Genomic DNA, 13415 nt, shown 5'->3' on the forward strand with positions numbered 1-13415 from the left:
TTTTCCATAGTGCTCCTGGCCTACAGTTGGTCTGGTTTCCCTTACTCTTATGAATCTAGCAAGCGCCTTTCAAAGAAGTCAAACACTAGACAAGTTGTGTAGCTCTGGCAGTACTTCATTTCCCAAATTTAGCATTTAAAAGCCCTGCAAGCCAACTAACATTCTTTTCAGAGTTCAAAGGACCCCCACCCCATTTTAACGCTTTAGCCCATCTATGAGTCTTTGGCTGTGGCTTGACCACTCCTGCTCGATTCTCTGTTCAACAAGCTCTGAGGACAGCTAAGTGAGGACAACTAATTATGTTGTGCTGCGTCTGATGCTTCCCTTTTTATCTCATTTCACAGAAGCCACAAAGCCTTCCAGTGTCCTTTCGGAATAAAAGGGAGGAAAGGGCCAATAGGGCAACCGCTGTTTTGGAGATAGCATGGTGCCAATGCTGTAACAAGAACATTATGTTCTCATAGAAAGCTGCTGATAATGTGAGAATGGCAAAAGAAAAAAAAGCGGAGGGAAGCATAACCATACAAATTGTTGGTGGCGGCAGCGGGGGGGGGGGGGGGAGAGTACTAGAACTATCACAGGACATCTCCATACTTGGCTCCAGCTGCAGAAAGTCAACTTGCCCTGCACATGGCTGTTTAAAACACAACTTCATGGGTACACCTCCATGCCCCAAGTTGCTTGTGGAAAAGCAGCTTGCCACAATGTTCCTCTTTTCACACTCTTTGTGGGACAGAAACAGCTAAGGTGGTTTGGAGAGCCATTTCGCATGCACAAGACTTGCTACATACACCTTCCGTCACACAACTGTGCTTTAATCAGCTGCTTCCATGCAGCAGATCACACGTTAATGAAAGCTGCAGGGGCAAAACCAGGCTTTCTTTCCCCCAGGGGTCAAAGACGGAGTTTAGCACACACCCCTCGCATCTGCGTACAGATACACAGCTCACAACATTTGTTCGTAAAGGGCATCAAAGTAGAAAATATATTATTTGAATTCAATGCTTTATTTTTAAACAATATTTTAATTGTTTTCCAGCATAATTTACCCAACAAAATATCCAACGTAACTTATAACAAGTATGCATTTTTTATGGTCTTAGGAGGGGGTGCCTCAGGGTTCAGTCCTCTCCCCCATGCTTTTTAACATCTATATGAAGCCACTGGGAGAGATCATCAGGGGGTTTGGGCTGGGTGTTCATCAGTATGCGGATGATACCCAGTTCTACCTCTCTTTCAAATCGGATCCAGTGAAGGCAGTGAAGGTCCTGTGTGAGTGCCTGGAGGCGGTTGGAGGATGGATGGTGGCTAACAGATTGAGGTTGAATCCTGACAAGACAGAAGTACTGTTCTTGGGGGCAGGTGTGGGGGACTCCCTGGTCCTGAATGGGGTAACTGTGCCCCTGAAGGACCAGGTGCGCAGCCTGGGAGTCATTTTGGACTCACAGCTGTCCATGGAGGAGCAGGTCAATTCTGTGTCCAGGGCAGCTGTCTACCAGCTCCACCTGGTACGCAGGATGAGACCCTGCCCGCTGAATGTCTTGCCAGAGTGGTCCATGCTCTAGTTATCTCCTGCTTGGACTACCATAATGCGCTCTACATGGGGCTACCTTTGAAGGTGACTCAGAAACTGCAATTAATCCAGAATGCGGCAGCTAGACTGGTGACTGGGAGTGGCAGCCAAGACCATATGACACCGGTCCTGAGAGACCTACATTGGTTTCCAGCACATTTCTGCACACAATTCAAAGTGTTGGTGCTCAGCTTTAAAGCTCTAAATAATCTCAGCCCAGTAGACCTGAAGGAGCATCTCCACCCCCATTGCTCGGCCCGGACACTGAGGTCGAGCACTGAGGGCCTTCTGGCGGTTCCCTCACTGTGAGAAGTGAGGTTACAGGGAACCAGGCAGAGGGCCTGTGAAACGCCCTCCCACCAGATGTCAAGGAAATAAACAACTATCTTACTTTTAGAAGACATCTGAAGGCAGCCCTGTTTAGGGAAGTTTTTAATGTTTAATGCTGTATTGTGTTTTTAATATTCGGTTGGGAGCTGCCCAGAGTGGGTGGGGTATTTATATTATATTATTATATTATATTATATTATATTATATTATATTATATTATATTATATTATATTATATTATATTATATTATATTATATCAACTTATAGCATTATTCCCCTTCATGGATCACTGCCTTGCCGTGGTGAAGGGGCTTGAATAACTCAGAGAAGCTATGAGCTATGCCGTGCAGGGCCACCCAAGATGGACAGGTCATAGTGGAGAGTTTTGACCAAACGTGATCCACCTGGAGCAGGAACCGGCAAGCCACTCCAGTATCCCTGCCAAGAAAACTCCATGGACAAAGGCAACAGGCATATAAAAGTTATGACACTGGAAGATGGGCCCCTCAGGTCCGAAGGCGTCCAACATGCTACTGAGGAAGAGCGGAGGACAAGTACAAGTAGATTCAGAGCTGATGAAGTGGCTGGGCCAAAGCCGAAAGGGAGCTCAGTTGCGGATATGCCTGGAAGCGAAAGGAAAGTCCAATGCTGTAAAGAAAAATATTGCATAGGAACCTGGAATGTAAGAACCATGAACCTTGGTAAGTTGGATGTGGTCAAAAATTAGATGGCAAGAATAAATATTGACATCCTGGGCATCAGTGAACTAAAATAGACGGGAATGGGTGAATTCAGTTCGGATCACCATCATATCTACTACTGTGGGCAAGAATCCCGTAAAAGAAATGGAGTGGCCCTCATAGTCAACAAAAGAGTGGTGAAAGCTGTACTGGGATGCAATCTCAAAAATGATAGAATGATCTTGATACGAATCCAAGGCAGACCTTTTAACATCACAGTAATCCAAGTTTATGCACCAACCACTGGTGCTGAAGAAACTGAAATTGACCAATTCTATGAAGACTTACAACACCTTATTGAAATGACACCAAAGAAGGATGTTCTTCTCATTATAGGGGATTGGAATGCTAAAGTAGGGAGTCAAGAGATAAAAGGAACAACTGGCAAGTTTGGCCTTGGAATTCAAAACGAAGCAGGGCAAAGGCTAATAGAGTTCTGCCAAAAGAACAAGCTGGTCATCACAAACACGCTTTTCCAACAACACAAGAGACGACTCTACACATGGACATTACCAGATGGGCAGCATCGAAATCAGATTGATTATATTCTCTGCAGCCAAAGATGGAGAAGCTCTATACAGTCAGCAAAAACAAGACCTGGAGTGGACTGTGGCTCAGATCATCAGCTTCTTATAGCAAAATTCAAGCTTAAACTGAAGAAAGTAGGAAAAACCACTGGGCCGGTAAGATACAATCTAAGTCAAATCCCTTATGAATACACAGTGGAAGTGAGGAACAGGTTTAAGGATTTAGATTTGGTGGACAGAGTGCCTGAAGAACTATGGGTGGAGGCTCGTAACATTGTACAGGAGGCAGAAACTAAAACCATCCCAATGAAAAGGAAATGCAAGAAAGCAAAGTGGCTGTCCAACGAAGCCTTACAAATAGCGGGGGAGAGAAGGCAAGCAAAATGCAAGGGAGATAGTGAAAGATACAGGAAATTGAATGCAGATTTCCAAAAAAATAGCAAGGATGAACAAGAAGGCCTTCTTAAATGAGCAAAGCAAAGAAATAGAGGAAAACAATAGAATGGGAAAAACCAGAGATCTGTTCAAGAAAATTGGAGATATGAAAGGAACATTTCGTACAAAGATTACCATAACAAAAGACAAAAGTGGAAAGGACGTAACAGAAGCAGAAGACATCAAGAAGAGGTGGCAAGAATACACAGAGGAATTATACCAGAAAGAAATGGATGTCTCATACACCCCAGGTAGTGTGGTTGCTGACCTTGAGCCAGACATCCTGGAAAGTGAAGTCAAATGGGCCTTAGAAAGCACTGCAAATAACAAGGCCAGTGGAAGTGATGGTATTCCAGCTGAACTATTTAAAATTTTAAAAGATGATGCTGTAAAGAATGCTCCAACTACCGCACAATTGCACTCATTTCACACGCTAGCAAGGTTAGGCTTAAAATTCTACAAGGCAGGCTTAAGCAGTATGTGGACCGAGAACTCCCAGAAGTGCAAGCTGGATTTCGAAGGGGCAGAGGAACCAGAGACCAAATTGCAAACATGCGCTGGATTATGGAGAAAGTTAGAGAGTTCCAGAAAGACATCTACTTCTGCTTCATTGACTATGCAAAAGCCTTTGACTGTGTCGACCACAGCAAACTATGGCAAGTTCTTAAAGAAATGGGAGTGCCTGATCACCTCATTTGTCTCCTGAGAAATCTCTATGTGGGACAAGAAGCTTCAGTTAGAACTGGATATGGAACAACTGATTGGTTCAAAATTGGGAAAGGAGTACAACAAGGCTGTATATTGTCTCCCTGGTTACTTAACTTATATGCAGAATTCATCATGCGAAAGGCTGGACTGGATGAATCCCAAGCTGGAATTAAGATCGCCGGAAGAAATATCAACAACCTCAGATATGCAGATGACACAACCTTGATGGCAGAAAGTGAGGAGGAATTAAAGAACCTTTTAATGAGGGTGAAAGAGGAGAGCGCAAAATATGGTCTGAAACTCAACATCAAAAAAACGAAGATCATGGCCACTGGTCCCATCACCTCCTGGCAGATAGAAGGGGAACAAATGGAGGCAGTGAGAGATTTTACTTTCTTCTGCTCCATGATCACTGCAGATGGTGACAGCAGTCACAAAATTAAAAGACGCCTGCTCCTTGGGAGAAAGGCGATGGCAAACCTAGACAGCATATTAAAAAGCAGAGACATCACCTTGCCAACAAAGGTCCGTATAGTTAAAGCCATGGTTTTCCCAGTAGTGATGTATGGAAGTGAGAGCTGGACCATCAAGAAGGCTGATCGCCGAAGAATTGATGCTTTTGAATTCTGGTGCTGGAGGAGACTCTTGAGTCCCATGGACTGCAAGAAGATCAAACCTATCCATTCTTAAGGAAATCAGCCCTGAGTGCTCACTGGAAGGACAGATCGTGATGTTGAGGGTCCAAGACTTTGGCCACCTCATGAGAAGAGAAGACTCCCTGGAAAAGACCCTGATGTTGGGAAAGATGGAGGGCACAAGGAGAAGCGGCGACAGAGGACAAGATGGTTGGACACTGTTCTCGAAGCTACAAACATGAGCCTGACCAAACTGCGGGAGGCGGTGGAAGACAGGAGTGCCTGGCGTGCTCTGGTCCATGGGGTCATGAAGAGTCGGACACGACTAAACGACTAAACAACAATAGCATTATTATTTTTTGCTGCAGGTTAGCTGTGAGATAAATAAACTACTGTTATATATTAAAGGCCAGATCCAAATTAAAGACATGGGGGCGGGGGCGGGAATAAGAACACAAGAGAATAATATATATGTTGCACCAGCAAGCTAATACCATAAAGCTTCACGCCTGCCAGATATTCCTGTTCACCTCAGACGTTAAGTTGCTTCCATTATTACCATTGGCATACTGTATAAAATCCCACCACATGACACAAAAATGCAAAGGCTGTGCCTTGCCCTGAATGCAAAGCTTTGTAGAAACAATAATCACCTAACATACAGGAACACTAAACCTAGGATTTCTCTCTCACACAATTGCAAAACCAGACCAAGGAGCCCTTCTTCTGCTTCCTGGGGAAAGGGGAAGGAGGATCACTCACCTAGGAGCAGGAAGGCTGGGTGTGCAAGCCAACGCCCAGACAAGCTGGGAGCCTCAATGGCGCCCCTTGGAGGCTTCACCCAGGGCAAAAACCCTGGCTAGTCCTCTGCTCGCTATGGAAATAATTAATGCTGAAAATTAACGCTGAAGGCCTTGCATGTCCTTGACTGAGAGTTTCACTCCCCGCTCTTGATTTTTAAGGCATGCAGGATTATTAATTTTTGCTCAAATATTCTTTATTTATATCACAATCTTCATCTTATACCAAATACCAGTTGTCTTCAGTCTTTATAAACCTAGGCTCCCCTGCTGCCACATTGGACTAAATATATCCACATTTCTTAGTTCTCTTCTCACTCCTTTATCTCCTTTTGCCCCTCTCACTCTTTCTTTCTTTCTCAACTTAAAGTTTCAAAACAGAAAATGGTAGCAACCTTCTTTTGCTGAGGGTGCAACCTCACAGGGATTAATGGTGACTGAACAAAGACTAGCCCCTCGTACCTGAACTAAACCAAACCAGTGCCCCAGCCAGGCCAATCCCGAAACTCTTAGAGGCAGTATTTCTCAAGGAAAGAGCTCTTCCAGCTTTACAATATATTATTCTTTAACTAGAAACAAATGGAATAAAGTTTGAGGTGTCATTTCCATGATCAGCCATTGGGGATAGTGCCTATAACTTGTTGGCTCTCTTATGTTGTACCAGAGTTTTATCAAGTATGTGATCAATCAGGCTTCTGGAGCTTTCAGGATTCTGCAGCTGAATCTTATTTACATTTATGCAATCTCATTATCATTGTTGCTCAGTGTAAATCCATCCATATGATTTACGTTCTTGTAAAGAGAACAAAACAAAAATGTCAAGTGTGCAGCCCCCTCTAGGACTGCTGGGATTTTAAGGCCCCAGAATTCTATTTTACAATGATTTGCAAGCATATGCCCCAGACCTGGAACAAAGGAGGACACAAGAGCATTGCATATGACAATGCATCATCTCACTTTTAAAGCAATAACACTGACACAGATCAAGATGAATGGGAAGGAAGGTTCTGGGGGATAATTCCCAGGTGGGTCCTGTTACCTGAAACAATATTCACCAGCAGTTCATTTCAGTTGAATGGCCAGATGCTAATCTGAATATTAGCTTTCATGCTGATGGCAAAATGCTTAGTAATCTACTAATGACCTTAAGTGAAAATACACTTTGCATTCCCCTGTTGCTTCATACTGAATTTAGTGTTAGCTGCTGCTTAAAAATAAAAAATAAAAACGTACGTTTGCATACACAAAGGGATGAAGCAATATGGGCCCCTATTGTGTGTCCTTTTGCAAAAGAACACACAGAGACATCACAAGCAGGAACTGACAATGAAATATACTCAAGGTGACACAATGCAGGCAGAATGAGAATGGAGACTGGGAGAGAGAGAAAGGGGTTGTGGTTGAAAAAGCCCTAGGGTCCAGTGGCATCAGGTGGTGGGGGGGGGGCTGTAGACCTGTTAAAAGACCTGGTAATTGGGAGCCAGACCAGGAGATGTTCTGTTAATCCTTGTTCTTCCACAGCAGGGGGCCAGCTAAACTGAGAGCAGCTTCGCAGAGCTGGCTGACTCGCCTGCCACGCAATAGCTGGTGATGGTGCTTTGGTCTCTTGGGTCCAATTTAGAACCATAGAGTTGGAAGGGATCCCCAAGGGTCATCTAGTCTGACACCCTGCAAGGCAGGGAATCTCAGCAAAAGCATCCCTGGCAGATGGTCATCCAACCTCTGCTTAAAAACCTCCAAGTACTGAGGGAGACTGTTTCAACTGAAGCGCAGGCAAAGCATGGCTAGATCAGGAGCAGCACATGGGCTCCATGATTATTAAGAAGAGACACTTATAAGGATACAGATCTCTCCAGAGTATTAACTCTAAAAGGTTGGCAGAAGCTGGGACAGAGCTCACTCTGTGGCGCGGATTCGAACCACTGACCTTCCAATCAACAGGCCTAAGAGGCTCAGTGGCTTAGACCACAGCCCTACCCATGTCCCAATGATTTGGCTGAAAGATCCTTGGGATGCAGTTACTCTTCTTGAGGACCTGGTGCTGAATTAGCCTCCCTTTTCCTCTGCTTGCACGTAAGTAAAATAAATATCACAATATAACATACATTTCCAGAGCACTCCTACAGAGGAAACTAAACCATGCAGTACTTACGGTACTTTCCCTTAAACATCTTAGAATCATAGAATCATAGAGTTGGAATAGACCACAAGGGCCATCGAGTCCAACCCCCTGCCAAGCAGGAAACACCATCAGAGCTCTCCTGACATATGGTTGTCAAGCCTCTGCTTACCACTTAGGAAAGCAGGAAATGCTTACCAAATATTTACTAAGTTCCTATTAGGTATATATAATTCTATATACACATTAATTGCAACATAACACATCACATATGGCTCTCAGAGCAGAATAAATACTCATTGCTTGGACAGGCACAGGGCAGATGGGAACTAGAAAACAGCAAGCTCAATGGATATGAAATCCCAATTTAGAGATGTTTTAGGACTATGGAACTTCAAAGGGTAGATGGAGCTCTCCTATTCCAAAAGGTCCATTAATATCAGTGGAAGAAGCAGAGCTCTGTGTGTACATTTCATTCATTGCACAGTTTTGGTCCCCCCCCCCCATTGAAATTAATATTTAAGCACCTGCATATGTGCCTCAAAGCACATGCAGGGCACCTGAGGCTCCTCTTCCCGCTGCCCAAAGTTGCCATTACAGCATGTGTGCTCCAATATGAACATTACAGCATGTGTGCTCCTTGTATGCTTATTTCATGGATTGGGGCCTTCCTCTGAAGGCTCAGAAGTCAGTTACAAGGAGCAGCATACTTTTCCTGCAGTTATTCCTTTGAGCATTTCTGTTCCGCAAAGTCTTCCAGAGAAGGTAGGATAGCTGCTGTTTCTGCCACAGGACATGTGTGTGTGCTTGCTTTAACTGGTTTTGTGGTTGAACAATGAGTTTAAGTATTTGTTTTAATAGGGATGTCTCAACAGATTGCACACTTTCATGACATTTTATTGTTTGACTGACTGAATGGTGGAGAGCAAAGAATGATTCGACAAACCTGAGAGCTCCTTGGAAGGGGTGGAAGAGAGGTTAGCCATTGCCAGTCATTGTGCATGTGGTGCATCAGTCCTTAGACTAGGCATTTTGCCTGTGTCTGTGCTTATTTATACATACCATTTGCTGATTACATTTGCACAAGAAAATATGAACTCACTGCAACACATCAGTAAAAGTAATAATAAATACATTTGGCATCAGTGATCACATGGAGCTGGTGTGCAGCAACTCCCTATCCAATTGGGCATATCATCTATGCAACATGAACAAGTTAAGCATCAGATCATCATCTTCCCTCAAATTGTTTGTCTTTCTACAAAGTCTTCAGCTTAACACCTTAATTCTCATCCCCAAATGAAGAAAAGCCTCAGGACAGGTAAGTGCTTTGGTCCATTTGTTAACTCGCTCCTCTCCCCACTGCTTAGTGCTCTTGCCCATGCCTATTGCCCCCTTGTCATCCCCCCCCCCATGGCAAAACTTAGATTGCAAGCTCGTTTGGCAGACACTTTTCATTTTCATTTTTCAAAATTCTGTGGGGCATAGTGCACACGAACAACAGTAAATGTGCAAATAATAAAGAAATAAAGAAATAAATCTCGTTGCCTGCAAGCCCTGTCTCAAGTGGTCAGTCTCACAGATTTCAAAAGAGGTAACAGAACTGACTCTGTATATTCCCTGCTGCTTCCTTGAAAGTTACAGGGCAAGCCTAGCAAGCGACAGGCTCCATGTGGACGCTGGACCACACACTGTTTTCTGGATAATAGCAAAGAGGGTGAAGCAGAAAAAGTGACAGAGTACAAAACTCTGGAAAGCCACTTGGAGGATGTGTGGAAGAAGTTGGGCTTCAATAGGGATTTGCCAAAGATCAAAATAGAGCAAGTGAAGCTGTTGCACAAAGGGGTGGCACCGGAGACGGGAAGAAGGGCATTATTTGATAGACAGGAGGAAAGGCCTGTGAAGGGAGGTGAGTTATGATATAGGGTTTGACACAAGAATGAGTAGAGCCTTGTAGGTAAGGATCAGAAGCCACTGTAGAAGATAGCAGGGGAAAGACTGCAACTGAAACATGAGAGGTGATAAAATCACTTGTAATACAAGCAAGTTATCGTTTTTTTAACGTTTAAAAATATATACTTGAAGGAGTCTAGACTAGTTTCTGATCCCAAACACCTAGGAATAAATCTAGATTACCTCTTTTGATTGTCAGACATAATGATCTCAGATAAAGTCTGGTTTAAACAAAAATGAAAAAGCCATGTATAGAAAGAGAGGGGGGGGAGATAGTAGATAAAATTTATATCCCACCCTTCCTCCCAAAGGAGCCCAGGGCAGCAAACAACAAGTGATAAAACAATTAAAACATCTTTAAAACATCTTAAAACAAATTCTAATGCAGATGCAGACTGGGAAAGAGCTAAACTTAAAAGGCTTCTTGAAATATACATCTCAACATATCCAGGGGATTTTCCCTCTCTTTCTTTTAAGATCCAACAAGCCACAACATATTTCTCAATGCTAGAGGCAAGGATGAAGCAAGTTTACTAGATGTCTCAAGCACACACCCCCTCTCAATCAAATCAAACACATTTTGCATCAAAGGACACCTCTTTTAAGTCTCTTAAATAACCCTAAGCTTGAGAAAATCGCAGTTCACAGAAGTGAAAGAACGTAATAATAGTTCTATACTAACAGAGGAAAGCCACCACAATGCTATTTATCTTGCAAAGCTGGCTGGATCTCAAATGGTTGTAACACTATCAGTGTAGCTTTCAATAAGGTTTGCTACTACAGTATATTAGAGTAATTTTTCCCAGTTGTGTATGCATCACTGAAATTAAACAATTGTACTCTGTAAAATTAATGCAAAGCATATCTTGCCTCCCCTTCACGCTCTGCTAGTTCACATATTTCTGCTGAAAGCACAACAACAACAACAACAACAACAACAACAACAACAACAACACTATTTCTTCATAGACGTATACTGCTGGACACGCAGCTTGTCAAGGACTTTAAAAGGGTTCCTACTACATGCCAAATTCTGCTGCTTTTAAAATGATCAGCATATTACTTTGGAACTGAAAACCAGGCTTTACTTACAAACACATCCATTAGCAGATGCTCCAACGTGGCTTCAATGTCTTCTAGCTTGGCAGCTAAAGTCATCATGAAGGCAACTGCTAGCTCAGATCCAGCAACCCGAAGAATCCCACCAATTCGCAGTTGGTCCAGTGGACCAGCTCCCTGAACTGCACACAGCCTGTCCGTTTACACAACAAGACTTTCCCTGTTCATCACCTAAACCTCGCAGTGTTGACTGGAGGATGACTATTACTCCATCTAGAAGGGAAGGCACAAACTGGAGGCAAAGGCTACTGCCTTTCTCCTCAAATAACTGCACAGTCTGAGGAATTGCCTGGCATTTGGGAAACCACAACAGAGGGAGCTTTCGTGAGAGAAATCCTCATGCACACAGGGGCATTGGAGAGAGGAAGTACAATAAAGTGCCTTTAACTGTGACTGATATTTATAGGAGGACAAGATTTTTTTTTTACACCATTCCATTTCTCTGTTCATTTCTGACCTTTCAACAAATGGCTCAACACACTGGAGTCTATTGAAATATAGGGGCAGCAGGTCTCTCAGAGGCTGCCTGTGACCAACGCCAGGCCAGTTCACACAGCCACCCCCATCAATAGCTCTTTGTCAAAGGCCTATCAGACTCTGCACTGTCTGCTCTTGACAGAAGAGAGCACAGACATGAAAGAAACAGGGAACCAAAGTTGCGCTGGGACATTAATTTTTTCCTAGAAATATTTTTAGCTCCTGTTGCTGCTTGAGAAAAAATAATGTAAAGGACAAAGTTAAAGGGGGGAAACTACATGGAGGGGTGGTGGTGGGGAAGTTGCCTCTTCCACTTCTGCAACATCTAGTTCATATCCCAAATGTAATTTGAGTCTGTGCTTCTCCACGCTCAGTACCAAACATGTGGAGCAGGGAGCAAGGAAAGGCACAATATAATGATGATGTGACGTTCTGATGTACTGCACATAATGATGTTCTGAGATGCTGTGGATCATCAACATGTTGAAGGGTCATCAACATGGGGCTACTACTGTATTTGCGGGAGACCTGAAATCTTTAGAACATGCAATTTTCAAGCAACATGAAAGCAACATGATGAGTTTGGTAGAGAGAAGCATAACTTCAGGAAGTCAAGGTGGCATGAGCAGGCTGGGGCCAAGAACCACATTCAGATTCATGTTATTCTCACCAGCTATCTATGATTACTTGCTCAAGGTGCAGCCCCAACCGTTGTGTGTGTGTGTGTGTGTGTGTGTGTGTGTGTGTGTGTGTGTGTGTCTGCCTTGAGATTTTCTGTGGAAAAAATACAGGCAGGATATAGACATAATAAATAATAAATGCTTACGATATATATAAAAAATGGCAAGTGTGTTATTTCAGCCCGTATGTCAAATACAAAAGGTATACTTGACATGTAGTTCTTTTGCTCTGCAAGTCCCAAAGTACTTCACAACTTAAAGACAATTATATTGTGCCCTGTCTGACGTCCACGAAAATCAATTTGAGCTTTTCCACTTATATCAGTGGGGGATTCACACTGTATTGCATCTGGAGGAAAAATAATGTGGGGAAATTTCTGGACTTGTTCCAACAGCCTGCACAGCACCAGGCTAGGAAGGAAAAAAACAGGAAAGGAACTCCTTATCCTCTGATACCCAGTTCATCACTTTTACCTGCCGAATGGTGCTGACTCCCGTATTTTATGTTTTTGCAGAATCTTGGGGTTGGGGTATAGATCAGTGGTGGGGTGCATGCTTTGTATGCATAAATGTCCAATGTTAATCCCAAACATCTCCAGGTAAAATGACCTCAGGTAGATTATCAGGGGAAAGTCTCCAGCCATGGTGGCCGATGCCCGTTAGGTCGAAGGCAGAGAGACCAACAGTAGGTGGAGTCAGAGTCAATGACAGGCAGAGCCAACTAATTCTAGGATTATCCCCAGCCTCTTCCTTGCTGAGTTCTACAAAGGACAACCCCGAGACTTACAACCTTGGACTGGCTGTAAGAAAGAAGACATGAAGGTGGGGGCTGAGTGAGGGAAGAGTGAGGTTGGTGGGTCAGTGACCCATCTGCCTTAATGGATCAGCCTCCACTGGCTTCTACCCAAGCAAGGCACTGCCAGTTTGAGTAGACAAAACTGGGTGAAATCAACCAAGGATCTTGGGGACAATCCATAGTTCAGTGGTAGAGTGGATGCTGTGAGAAGCAAAGTTACAGGGATCCAGGCAGAGGGCCTTCTCGGTAGTGGCACCCGCCCTGTGGAACTTCCTCCCATCAGATGTCAAGGAAATAAACTACTACCTGACTATTAGAAAATATCTGAAGGCAGCCTTGTTTAGGGAAGTTTTTAATGTTTGATGTTTTATTCTGTGTTTAATATTCTGTTGGAAGCCGCCCAGAGTGGGGGGGAGGCCCAGCCATTTCAACAGATCTAACCCACTCTATTTATTTGGCTTAAGAAGAACAACAATAAGGAAGCAACATAAGCCAATGAATTGGAACAGAAGTTGGACAAACA

The 13415-nt window shown here is 43.6% G+C and overlaps 1 protein-coding gene across 7 annotated transcripts in view; it reads right to left on the bottom strand.

Annotated features, from left to right (window-relative positions):
• The window catches only part of FRMD4A (FERM domain containing 4A), a 407020-nt gene that overhangs the window by 273757 nt on the left and 119848 nt on the right, over positions 1–13415 (bottom strand). Inside the window, exon 1 of one of the 7 annotated variants that reach the window (XM_028745664.2) lies at positions 10913–11045. The exons of the other annotated variants lie outside the window; for them this stretch is intronic. Coding sequence (XP_028601497.2) covers positions 10913–10981 — 69 coding nt within the window. The 5' untranslated portion in view covers positions 10982–11045. Of the gene's footprint in view, positions 1–10912; positions 11046–13415 lie in introns of those variants that run through there. 7 annotated transcript variants of the gene reach the window in all.

This window comes from Podarcis muralis, chromosome 10, assembly GCF_964188315.1.
Source record: "Podarcis muralis chromosome 10, rPodMur119.hap1.1, whole genome shotgun sequence".
Classification (NCBI taxonomy): Eukaryota; Metazoa; Chordata; class Lepidosauria; order Squamata; family Lacertidae; genus Podarcis; species Podarcis muralis.